The following is a 12,129-nucleotide window of genomic DNA, read 5'->3' as shown; positions in this document are numbered from 1 at the left end:
ATAGACACCTTGGTAGGTATGCCTGTGTCCCCATTAGTGTTAGCACAGTCTGCAGATTCCGAGGCAGAGGATGCTGCACCTCACACTCTGTGAGTGAGCTGGATGTAAAAGACCTGGTGAGGGCCTGGGAAGGTGGCTCATTGGTAGAGCGCTTGCCTTGCATGCCTGAGGCCCTGGGTTCGATTCCTCTGCACCACATAAGCAAAAAGAAAAAAGCTGGAAGTGGCGCTGTGGCTCAAGTGGTAGAGCACTAGCCTTGAGCTGAAGAACTGAGGGACAGCTCCCAGGCCTAGAGTTCAGGCCCCACGACTGGATCAAAAAAAAAAAAAAAAGACCTGGTGAGGAGGACTGCTTTTAAATAGAGTGGCCACTGGATGTCATTGCTGAGGAACAGGCATGTCATGGGATGTACCCCTCACCTGGGTTACTTCCATCTGTTGCTTCCTTGGAGCCACCCTGCTGGGGCACAATGGCTCCAGATTGCAGAGGTCTCATTAAGTCTTGGAGAAGGCCAGGCGCCAGTGGCTCACGCCTGGAATTCTAGCTACTCAGGAGGCTGAGATCTGAGGATCGTGGTTCAAAGCCAGCCCAGGCAGGAAAGACCGTGAGACTCCTATCTCCAATAAACCTCTAGAAAACTGGAAGTGGCGCTGTAACTCAAGTGGTAGAGCACTTGCCTTGAGCTGAAGAGCTGAGGGACAGCGCCTAGGCCCAGAGTTCAAGCCCCATGACCGACGAAAAAAAAAAAAGTCTTGGAGATCTTAGGGGAAGAATGAGTGGGGGCTCTGATGATCTGACGCCCCCAGTCCCCTGCATGGCTGCCTTTCTGTGGCTGCTACATTTCCTTGTCTCTGTAGAGTTCAGATGATCTAGCCCTGATGCAAGTGAGTCAAAGCTCCGGGTGGCCATGACCTCCAAAACTCAGGGTCTGGCTTTGTAGTTCTGGAACTTTGATTACTTCCCCTCTCTCAGGAATCATCATTCCCTGAGAAAATCACACTCAGGGCATGAACCCACAAAGCAGTTAACCCAGAAAGTAACTGATTTTTATTGGTAACAGCACAACACAGTTGGTGGTGAGTTCATTCACTATTGAGCAGTCAATAAACATTTGCCATATTCCCCAGCAAAGGCAAAATCATGGTCTACTGTGCTCACACTCCTGTGGTGCAACAAAAAGAGATGCAGGGCAGGGGCAGAGCTCAGTGGTAGACCACTCAGTCATCATGCTTAAGACCCTTAGTTCTACCTCCAGCACTAAGAAACCAAACACTGCAGTCCTTGTTCCCAGAGACCTTCCTTACCTTTCAATGGGAAAATCAAGATTACAGGGGTCGCTAGGGGCAAGCGTGAGCTCTATACTAAGACTCAGAGTTGAAGTCTTTCTTGCCAACTAATCTCCAAAGTTGGAGTTTTCTACCTACAATATGGACATAATTTTTACCTTAAAAGAGCTACTCGGAAAGAAAAGAGTGTTGTAGGGCACACCTGTAATTCTAGCACTCTGGGGGCTGAGGTCAGAGGAATTCAAGTTCCAGACTGCTTGAGCTGGAGTGAGATTTTTTTTTTTTTTGTCGGTCATGGGACTTGAACTCTGGGGCTTGAGTGCTGCCCCTCAGCTCTTCAGCTCAATGCTAGCGCTCTTCTACCACTTGAGCCACAGCACTACTTCTGGTTTTCTGGTTGTTTATTGGAGATAAGAATCTCACTGGGGCTGGGAAGGTGGGTCAGTGGTAGAGCGCTTGCCTTGCATGCATGAGGCCCTGGGTTCCATTCCTCAGCACCACATAAGCAAAAAGAAAAAAGCCAGAAGTGGCGCTGTGGCTCAAGTGGTAGAGCGCTAGCCTTGAGCTGAAGAGCTGAGGGACAGTGCCCAGGCCCAGAGTTCAGGCCCCACGACTGGACCCCCCCACCCAAAACAAAAAAGTCTCACTGACTTTCCTGTCTGGACTGGCTTTAAACCACAATCCTCAGATCTCAGCCTCAGCTTCCTGAGTAGCTAGGATTACAGGCTTGAGCCACTGGCGCCAGTCCCGGGGCTTGACTCAGGGCCTGGGCGCTGTCCCTCAGCTCTTCAGCTCAAGGCGCTCAACCACCTGAGCCACAGAGCCACATTTGGCCTTTTTTGCTTATGTGGTGCTGAGGAATTGAACCGAGGGCCTCATGCATGTGAGGCAAGCACTCTACCACTGAGCCAACTTCCCAGCATCTCTCCAATTGTATTCTTGTCCTAACTTTACAAATGCTAAGGTGATGCCTACTGGTTAAAGTTACATACTTTAGCAGTCACAGATGCAAAGGTAAACCTCTAGTCTGGAGGTGTAGCAAAGTGGGGAGTATTTATGTCCCAAGACCCTAGCTAGGTCTGATTTCCAACATCACAACCAAATCAATCTAGGTATGCTGTCTCTTTTTACCAGCTTTGGGATTGTAGTAATGAAAGGTCAAGCCCTGACACTATGGACATAACCAGGACCAAATGGGCTTAAAGTACAGCATAGACTGGCGGCGTTGTCTGGGTCCAGTGGCCACTGGATTAGCAAGACCTCTTACATCTTTTGGCTCTCATTTCTTGTCAGCTTCATTCTCAGTACTATGCATGTAACAAGCTTACATCCTACTTGATAAGCAGTCCTGGCAGAAGACCTCAAAATCTTTTCACTTTTCTAAGCTGGGTGCTGGTGGCTCATGCCTATAATCCTAGCTACTCAGGAGGCTGAGATTTGAGGATTGTGGTTCAAAGCCAGCCCAGACAGGAAAGTCCATGAGACTCTTATCTCCAATTAACCCTCAGAAAACTGGCAGTGGCACTGTGGCTCCTGGAAGAGAGCTAGCTATGAGCTGAAGAGCTCAGGGACAGAGACTAGAGACCAGGCTGAGTTCAAGCCCCGCACTGAAGAAAAAAAAATCTATAATCTTTCCACTTTTCTAAAGTTCCAGCAAAATCCAAGGGATTTACACGGACTGGTCAGTCACTTACCCACCAAGGAGGGTCTGCACTGCCTCATTAATCACAGGAAACATGCATGGAAGCCAGGCCAGGGACTCACTCAGGCCATCCTAGTTACTCAGGAGGCTGAGATCTGAGGATTGTGGTTCAAAGCCAGCCCTGGCAGGGAAGTTCATGAGATTCTTATCTCCAAGCCAAAAACCCAGAATTAGAGCTATGGCTCAGGTGGTAGAATATAGGCCTTAAACACTAAAGCTCAAGGAGAGAGTGTCTTGAGTTCAAGCTCTAGGACCAGACCAACACAAAAACCTGTAATCCTAGCTAATTTGGTGGCGATCAGAGGATCATGGCTAGAAGCCAGCTTGGGCAAAAAGTTCTGAAGACACCATCTCAACCAAAGTCAGGAGCAGAGGCACAGGCCTGTTATTACAGGTATGGGGGAATGAATGGATGGTGGCTTCATCTGTCAACCTCAGCTATGTGGGAGAAGCACAAGTAAGAGGATCACAGTCCAGGGCAGCCTGAGCATAAAGCAAGATCTACCTCAAAAATAACCAACACTAAAGGGAGTTAAAGGTATGGCTCAAGTGGTACAACACCCATTTAGCAAGCCCAAAGTCCTGAGTTCAATCCTCAGTACAACCCCCCCACCCCCTGGAAAAAAAAAAAAATCAAACCAAACTCACCATCACTGGTAATGTCACTAGCTTTGCATTTACTTCATTGGAAACTCATAATGCAACAAAGTAGACAGGACAATATTTATTCCCATTTTACAGATAAGGAAACAAAATCAAGAAAAGGCAAGCAGTCTATCCACCTGCTCTAGTCAAAAAGTGGCTTGGCTGCAACTAGACTTCTGATTTCAGTAAAAACATTCCTGATCACCTCCTTTCCTGTGTGTGCCATAGAAGGAACGGGCACTGCTGCAGTTTTCACCAGGCCCACCTGGAGGGTATGGGGGCAAATCTGATCAGGAAGAGAACAATACAAATTGGGTGTGCAGGAAGCTAAGGGAGGATAGCAGGCTTTCTGTCCTGGTTTCAGTACAGTATTTATGGAGGGCTTGGGGCTTACAGGGGCCCATCTATTGTGCCTGGGGCCCAAGACAAAGCAGACAAAGATTCAGGCTGAGTCTCACATCCCAGCAGGTTCAACAATGCACAGGTTTGCCAATGAGAGAATGGTGTATTGTATGAACTCAGGGCCTGGGCACTGTTTCTGATCAAGGCTAGTGGTCTACCACTAGAGCCACAGCGCCACTTCTGTTTTTTTCTGTTTATGTGGAATTGAACCCAAGGCTTCAGGCATGCTAGGCAAACACTCTACCATTTTTTTTTTTTTTTTTTTGGGGTCCGGTCGTGGGCCTGAACTCTGGGCTGGGCGCTGTCCCTTAGCTCTTCAGCTCAAGGCTAGCGCTCTACCACTCGAGCCACAGCACCACTTCTGGCTTTTTTCTTTTTGCTTATGTGGTGCTGAGGAATCAAACCCAGGGCCTCAGGCATGCAAGGCAAGCACTCTACCACTGAGCCACCTTCCCAGCCCAACACTCTACCACTGTCACATTCCCAGCCCCTAGTGTTCATTTTTAAAAATGAACAAAACCTAACTTTGATGAAGGGAGCAACTTGTGCCAGCATCATGAACAATTGATGGTAGCTACTTCTTGTCCCTCACCCAGGGCTCATGAGCACCAGCAAACGGCTGATATAACCAATTCCTTCTGTCCTGCCAGGACAATTTATACACTCGGTATCCAGCTGGCATTCTACGTGTTGCCCCTGAGGCCCCAGAAGAAAATATTCCAGTCAAACTCAAAATCAGGAAAATAGACCAGTGCAACATGTGGTGTGTTAGTAGTGGGCAGGGTGGACAAAAACTGCCATTAGACAGGAAAGGAAGGAAAAGTACTTCCACAGAGAGGATCCAGCAGAGGCCAGTGGTTTAGCCTGGGCTGCAAACCATGGGGACTCATGGATGGGAAGCATTTAAAGGGCTCTGTCAGGAATGAGATCTGCTATGCAGAAGCAACTTCATGAGAGAACATAAGAAATGGAGGACTGCTAGATGGCTGCATTTTTTTTGTTGTTGGTCATGAGGCTTTAACTCTGGGCCTAGGCACTGTCCCTCAGTCCGTCAGCTCAAGCTTGCACTCTTCTACCACTTGAGCTACAGTGCCACTTCCAGTTTACGGTGGTTTATTAGAGATAAGTCTCATAGACTTTCCTGCCAGGGCTGGCTTTGAAATGCAATCCTCAGATCTCAGCCTCCTGAATAGCTAAGGATTACAGGTGTGAGCCATTGGCGCCCTGCTTGGCTATATTTTGGAAGCACACTTTGTGGCAGTGGCTAGGGCCAGTACGGCAACAGGAAAAGATGGAAAGGTAAATTCCTCCTTTGTCTGAAGAGGAAGCACAGGATTTCCTGTGGGCCAGCGGAGGGGTGGTGGATGGAGGTGCTAAGGGAAAGAGTTGGTCAACTGACCTCAAAGCTGGGGCCCCTCCCTCCATTCCACAGCACTGGAGTGGCTGAAAGGTCCCGCTTCCAGTGTGGGAATCAAGAGACATTTTTGTCTGGATTCTTCATCTCCCTTACTTCCCACAAGCAAGCAGTCCTGAAGCCACTGGTAGATTCTAGAACAAAACCTTATTAGGTCTGCCTTCACCCAGTCCCCTCTTGCCCCTTGACCTTTACAACAGTCTACGGCAGCCACAAACTAAGGCATTTCATAAGTGCCACTTTGTTTCTCTCCCATCAACCATTTTTGACAGTTTTTCCTATTTATCACCAGAACCTGGTCCTGCACTGGTCCCAAGAAACATGTGACGAAGTGGTTAACAGCCCCCTCCTCTCCAAAGAGCGGGAGTCCCAGGCTGGGACCAAACATGACACATACAATATAGGATGGAATTGCAGTAAATTTTCCCTTCCCAAGGAAATGTGTTTCTTTCTAATACAGTTTCAAAGCACAGTTAGATTCCCAACACTGGACGGAATCCAATACCTTCTCTTCCAAAGGCAGAAAGTTCTACCCTCTTAACCTTACAACTCCTGAAGGTCGCAGAAAGCATTAGTTCCCATTTTACAAATAAGAAAACAGAGGCTCAGAATGGTTGGCCTTCATTATTTCTTGTGGGGAAGCCCAGATGAAGACTGTCCAGTCCAGTCCAGTCCAGCCCAGCCCTGCCCTGCCCAGCCCTACCCTGCCCAGCCCTGCAGCATGGGTGTGCTGAAGATCCCCTACTATCTCACCTCCTAACACAGCTGCCTGGTTTTTAGCTGTATACCTCATCTCAGCCTGAAGACTTGAGAGACATGGCTCAAATATATCCTTAGCTTTGCAGATGACAAGGTATGCCGTCTCTCTATCCCTTCTCCTCAGTGCTGGGGGGAAACACCACCACCCTTTGAACCCAAGAAAAAGAAGCACCTTTGCTTCCAGTCTGGGAGGAGGCAAAACCAGTAAGGAGAGAGAGAGATCTGAGGAGGCAAGAATAGTTCAATGGGACAAAGGAGGAGAGGGCCACCAGGGGAACGCCTTTTAGAAGGTTTCTGCCCATAGGCACCTAGGAACACAAGATCCCAAGCCAGTCATTTCTTCAGGGCCCCCAGGCTCTTCAGGGCCTCCTGGGCCTGGGCCAGCTGCTGCTGCAACCGCTGTCGGGTGCTCTCGCTGGAGGCCCGCTTCAGGAGGTCCCGCATCTCCTCCACCACCGCCCGGTGGCCAGGGGTGTTGTGGAAGAGCCGCACCGCCCGGTCCCCACATGAGGCCAGGAAGCGGCCTGTGATGTCAAAAGACAAATCAGTGATGCACTCCCCATGGACCTGCTCGAAGTACTCTTCCTTCTCACCCCGACGAGTGTTGAAGAGATGGATGCTAGTGCCACTGGCCAAGGCCAACACATGGGTGTCAGGGGACAGGGCCAGGCGGCACGGCATGGTGCTTGCCTCTTCAAAGCGGCCTGTCCTCAGCAAGTAGGGATCCTGCTGTTTCTTGTACTCCACGTCTGTGTCCCACAGTTTCCATGTGCCATCCTTGGACACAGAGGCCATCCTACAACACAGGAAGGCCAGCCTGAGCCCTGATGTCCCCACCAGAAGGCCAGGCACAGATAGGGAGGCACCTGGGGTCCAGAGCCCCCAGGAACACACGGGCACATTCCCTCCCTCACTCACCTCCGGGAGTCATTGGAGAAGGCAAAGAAGTGGACAGCTGCGGCGTGACCCTTCAGTTCAAAGGCTCGCACCACCTCCTGGAAATCCCCTTTCTTCCCAAAGCAGACTTCCCAGACTTTCACATCTGGAGTAAAGCCACAAGAGGCCACGAACCTGCCACACAAACCACGTTCCTAGACAACTGAATTTTAAAGACATAACACCTGTTTTCCAAGAGAGTTTCTTCTTTCTCGTGGTGCTGGGGACACAGCCCTACTTCTGGCTATTTGGTGGTTCATTGGAGATAAGTCTCATGGACTCTTCCTGTCTGGGCTGGCTTCAAACTGTGATCCTCAGAACTTGGTCTCCTGAGTTGCTAGGACTATAGGTGTGAGCCACCAGTGTCCAACTCCTAGATCTAAAAAGCGCTCTTGTAGCTGGGCACTGGTGGCTCAAACCTGTAATCCTACTCAGAAGGCTGAGATCTGAGGCTCATAGTTCAAAGCCAGCCATGGCAGGAAATTTGAATCTCCAATTAACTACCAGAAAACTGGAAGTGGCGCTGTGACTCAAAGTGGTAGAACACTAGCCTTAAGCTGAAGAGCTCAGGGACAGGGCCCAGGCCCAGAGTTCAAGCCCCATGACCGACCAAAAAAAAAAAAAAGTACTCTTGTATGTTTGTGACCTCAGTTCAACCTTAGAGCTCACTCTAAGATGACCAATACCCCCACTCCAACCTCTAAACCTCACAGGTGAGAAGAGAGACTGAGGAGGCAGCAGCCAATACAGAATCCTAGCATAAGAGCTAGAGCTGGCACCAGACTCCCTCTGTTACCGAGCTGCCCCAGCTTCTTCCCACCCCCTCACCTGCTACACGGGGAGATAGTAGCGTAGGTGTTGTTCATCTGGTTGGTGTTGATAGTGGACAGCACCTGACCCTTCAGATTCCAGATGAGGACCATGGTGTCACTAGACACAGTCATGATGAACTTTCCTGGACGGGAGGGAAGGACATGAGCTTGCTGCAAGGCCCTGAGCAACTGTTATTCTTCATGATGACACTGTGAGGCCTCTACTCCCAGTCCTCCCTCCTCCTGGGCCTCTGCTCTGAACACAAGGCCTGTGGCTCTCCATCCCAGGGGCATTAGGCCCTGGGTCACACAGGGACTGAGTGAGCCAATGCGGCAGCTGTAACAGATGTAGGGTGAGCTCCACTTCCCCTGATCCCCACCTGTGTCAGCAATGCCAATGTTGATGACAGGAGCCTTGTGCTTCTTAGGGAAGTCATCGGGCGTGGCAGTGAAGGTAAAGCCTCCATCTTCCCGCTTGGTCATCTTGAAGACACGTAGGGTGTCCCCGTTGGCCAGCCAAACCACAAAGGCTCTAGGGATGGGCAGCAGACAGGTCATGACCCCATTTGGCCTGTGTGTTCTAGGGCCTATGCCAAATTCCTCCTCACGTCCCACAATCTAGCCTTATAACGGAACCCCTTGGTTCAAAGGGAGGACTCAAAACTCTGCTGACTCCCATAGTTACCAGAAGTCAAGAAACCACGAGGGCTTCCTACTTCATTTGGAAGCCAAGCACCAGCACTTTTCGTAGAAGCAATTTTTACTCTGCTTCTTTATGTTTTTTGTTCCGGTCGTGGGGCCTGAACTCTTGGCCTGGGCGCTGTCCCTCAGCTCTTCAGCTCAAGGCTAGCGCTCTACCACTTGAGCCACAGGGCCACTTCCGGCTTTTTTCCTTTTTGCTTATGTGGTGCTGAGGAATCGAACCCAGGGCCTCATGCATGCGAGGCAAGCACTCTACCACTGAGCCACCTTCTCAGCCCTACTCTGCTTCTTTACTATGTATATGAAAGGCAGTCCCCCAGAAAGCCCCAGGCTATCTGGTGTCTGTCCATCTGTCTTTTTGAACTGGCTCTTCCACTGGAGCCACACCCCAGCCCTTTTGCGTTACATTTCAGATCTATCTGAAAAATACCTTGTACTTTGGCCCAGGTCAGCCTTGGACCTTGATCCTCCCTCAATTGCCTCCCAAGTAGCTGGGACCACAGAGGTATGTGCTACCACATCCAGCTACTTTGTTCTCTTTCTGTCACCCTGAGGGAGACCACCCAGGATCTCTCTATCCTTATTTCCCCTCCCAGATATGGGAAGGCCAAATACAGGGGCTGAGCTTTGGTGGGCAACCCTGAGGCTCCATCCTGCCCCACCTGCAGTCAGGGCTGAAGCGCACCAGGGTGGCGTGGTCCAGCTCTACATTGGCTCTCATGCTGCGGTGCTCCCGCTGCAGGAAGTCCTTGGTGCTCCAGATGCGTACTGTGCGGTCATCTGCACAGGTGGCTAGGTACTTGCCGTTGCTGCTGAAGTCCATGCAAGAGATGTTCCCATTGTGGCTCTGGGGGAGTGGTTGGAGAAAAGCATGAATCGGAGCCCTGACTGGGGAACCCTTGCTTGGGTTAAGTGAGCTGAGGACAGCTGGGATGAGAAGAGATAGGACAGAACACATATGCTGACTTTGGTCAGAGGTAGAGGGGTCTAAACATGCACAGATTACTGCTGAGGAAAAGATGTGTGGGGCTGGAGGCTGTGCATGGCACCCTGGATGCTGCTGTGGCTACTGTTTACCTTCAGTGCTGCAGCCAGAAGACGGTGGGTGAAGTTGTGTGGTTGAGGCTTCTCCTTGCGAATCCGCTGATGCTGTTTCTGCTTCTTGGTTCCCGATTTTTTGGATCCATTTACCTTTTGGCCTAGAAGGAAGGGCCATGTCAATCATCCATACACTTGCGCAAAGCCATTCACTGACTACTTAGGATTAGCCAGGCCCTGAGGAGAGCAGAGAGAGATGAACCAGGTATGGCCCTTGTCCTGGAGAAATGTGTGACGTGGGCAAAAACGGAATCCTCAGTTTGTATCTAGGCTCTCTCAGTGAGTGACTGAGGCTGTCTTTGGGCTGATGAGGCTGACCAAGGGGGTCAGAGGTAGGGAACAAAACTTTTTTTAGAAATTGCTTTGATCCTTGTTATTTTTGGGGGGAGGGGGTTTCGTCTTATTTTTTTGAGACAGGACCACAGGTAATTGAGATGATTGCACTGCATCTTGGTTTCCTTCAAGAGCAGTTGAGAACTGGGTACTATACACAAAGTGATACACTGCTATACACAAAGCAGATCCCACACAATCAGTTACAGGGAGGCATAGTAATACCCATACATAATGACAGTACTGGAGTGGGTAAGGTGGGAGGATTTTGAGTCCCAGGCCAGCAGGGGCTAGCTATTTATTTATTTTTTGGGTACGGTCGTGGGCCTAAACTCTGGGCCTGGGCATTGTCCCTCAGCTCTTCAGTTCAAGGTTAGCGCTCTACCACTTGAGCCACAGCGCCACTTCCAGCTTTTTTTTCCTTCTGCTTATGTGGTGCTGAGGAATCGAACCCAGGGCCTCATGCATGCAAGGAAACGCTCTACCACTGAGCCACCTTCCCAGCCCCAACCTGGGCTATTTAGAATGATCCTCAGCTTAACTTCCCAGCCTGCTCTAACACACACACCCACACACCCTACCCCCCCCCCCCCCCCCCCCCCCCCCCCCCCCCCCGCTTTTTTTTGGTCAGTCATGGAGTTGGAACTCTGGGCCTGGGCACTGTCTCTCAGCTCTTCAGCTCAAGCTTAGCCCTCTATCACTTGAACCACAGTGCCACTTCCAGCTTTTTTTCTGCTTATGTGGTGCTGAGGAATCGAACCCAGGGCCTCATGCATGCAAGGCAAGCGCTCTACCACTGAGCCACCTTCCCAGCCCCACACTCTCCTTTCTTGACCTTTGATTCACACCAAATTCTGTTCTGCAGCTCCTCACCTTCGTGAATTTGGCCATTTTGTAAGAATGTCTTTCCTTCTTGGCTTTTGGGTAAACTTTTTTCCTACCCTACCATCCTTTGGCCACCCCTTGCAGGATGGAGGTTATAGCCCCGTGGCAAGAGCACATGAGTGAAGGGCATACACACACAAAAAATGTCCACATTATGGATTTCCTACTCTGGTTCCCTGTTTCTAGTAGTGGCTCCGCTGTGAAATCCATCCTGCTTTTTTTCTTCTTTTTTCTGTGTGGGTTCCTGAGGCTTGAACTCAGGGCCTGGACTCTGTCCCTGAGCCTCTGTGCTCAAGGCAAGCGCTCTCTTGAGCCACAGCGCCACTTCGGACTTTTTCTGAGTAGTTTACCGGCAATAAAGAAGAGACTCACAGACTTTCCTGCCCGGGCTGGCTTCCTCAGATCTCAGACTCCGGAGTAGCTACCATGACAGGCGTGAGCCACCGGCGCTGGGCTTACTTCCCGCTTTTTTGTGTGTGGTTAACTGCGGAGAAGAATCTCACGGACTTTCTCGCCCGGGCTGGCTTCGAACTGCGATCCTCAGATCTCAGCCTCCCGAGTGGCTGGGATTACAAGCGTGAGCCATGAGCCCCCGACGATCGCGCCATTTTTTTACTGGCGCTTTTAAATGCTCACAACTCACATTCACTGAACTCATTCAAAGAACGCTTGGGCCTACTGGCGGTGACAGGGCCTCTTGACACCCGCGGCTTCACTTAACCGCCCTCCCCCGGCCAGGGTGCGGCGGGGACCCGGAGGGGTGACCCCCGCCTCTGCAGCCGAGGCCCGAGGCCCCGGCCCCCCGCCTCTGCAGCCGAGGCCCGAGGCCCAAGGCCCCCCGCCTCTGCAGCCGAGGCCCGAGGCCCCGGCCCCCCGCCTCTGCAGCCGAGGTCCGAGGCCCAAGGCCCCGGCCCCCGCGGGCGCCCCGACCCTACCCCGGCCCTACTTACGGACCGGCCGGCTGCTCCTCTCCTCCTCGGCGCGCAGCCACCCCCGCGCCACTGCCGCCGTCGCCATCAGGGCCAACAGCCCCACCAACAGGGACAGCCCCATCAGCTCCGGCATCTGCGGCAGCTCCATGTCGGCCAGGGACGCCGTTGCCAACTCAGCTTTCGGCGTAGGGCGGCGTCCGTACGCCTCGACGCACGCAGGGGG

At 51.4% G+C, this 12,129-nt stretch overlaps 1 protein-coding gene across 1 annotated transcript; it reads right to left on the bottom strand.

Moving 5' to 3' along the window:
* Positions 1-5,850: 5,850 nt before the first annotated feature.
* On the bottom strand, positions 5,851-12,106 carry Tbl2 (transducin beta like 2). The gene is made up of 7 exons (XM_042686984.1): positions 11,925-12,106; positions 9,736-9,857; positions 9,321-9,505; positions 8,337-8,488; positions 7,973-8,099; positions 7,127-7,279; positions 5,851-7,004 (listed from the first exon to the last, which is right to left on the bottom strand). The coding sequence occupies exons 1-7, from the start codon at positions 12,052-12,054 to the stop codon at positions 6,542-6,544; spliced, it is 1,332 nt and encodes a 443-aa protein (XP_042542918.1). The 5' UTR covers positions 12,055-12,106; the 3' UTR covers positions 5,851-6,541.
* Between the last annotated feature and the right edge of the window lie 23 nt (positions 12,107-12,129).

This window comes from Dipodomys spectabilis, unplaced genomic scaffold (genome assembly GCF_019054845.1).
Source record: "Dipodomys spectabilis isolate Male_0828 unplaced genomic scaffold, ASM1905484v1 ptg000098l, whole genome shotgun sequence".
Lineage (NCBI taxonomy): Eukaryota > Metazoa > Chordata > Mammalia > Rodentia > Heteromyidae > Dipodomys > Dipodomys spectabilis.
The sequence above is the reverse complement of the archived record's forward strand: the minus strand, read 5'-3'. Positions and strand labels throughout refer to the sequence as shown.

Coding starts and splice junctions, on each gene's coding strand:
- Tbl2 (XM_042686984.1), bottom strand. CDS start 12,054: ATGGAGCTGCCGCAGATGCCGGAGCTGATGGGGCTGTCCCTGTTGGTG. Junction 9,858..11,924: donor GAGGAGCAGCCGGCCGGTCC/GTAAGTAGGGCC, acceptor CCTTCCTTCTAG/GCCAAAAGGTAAATGGATCC. Junction 7,280..7,972: donor ACTATCTCCCCGTGTAGCAG/GTGAGGGGGTGG, acceptor TTTGTGTGGCAG/GTTCGTGGCCTCTTGTGGCT.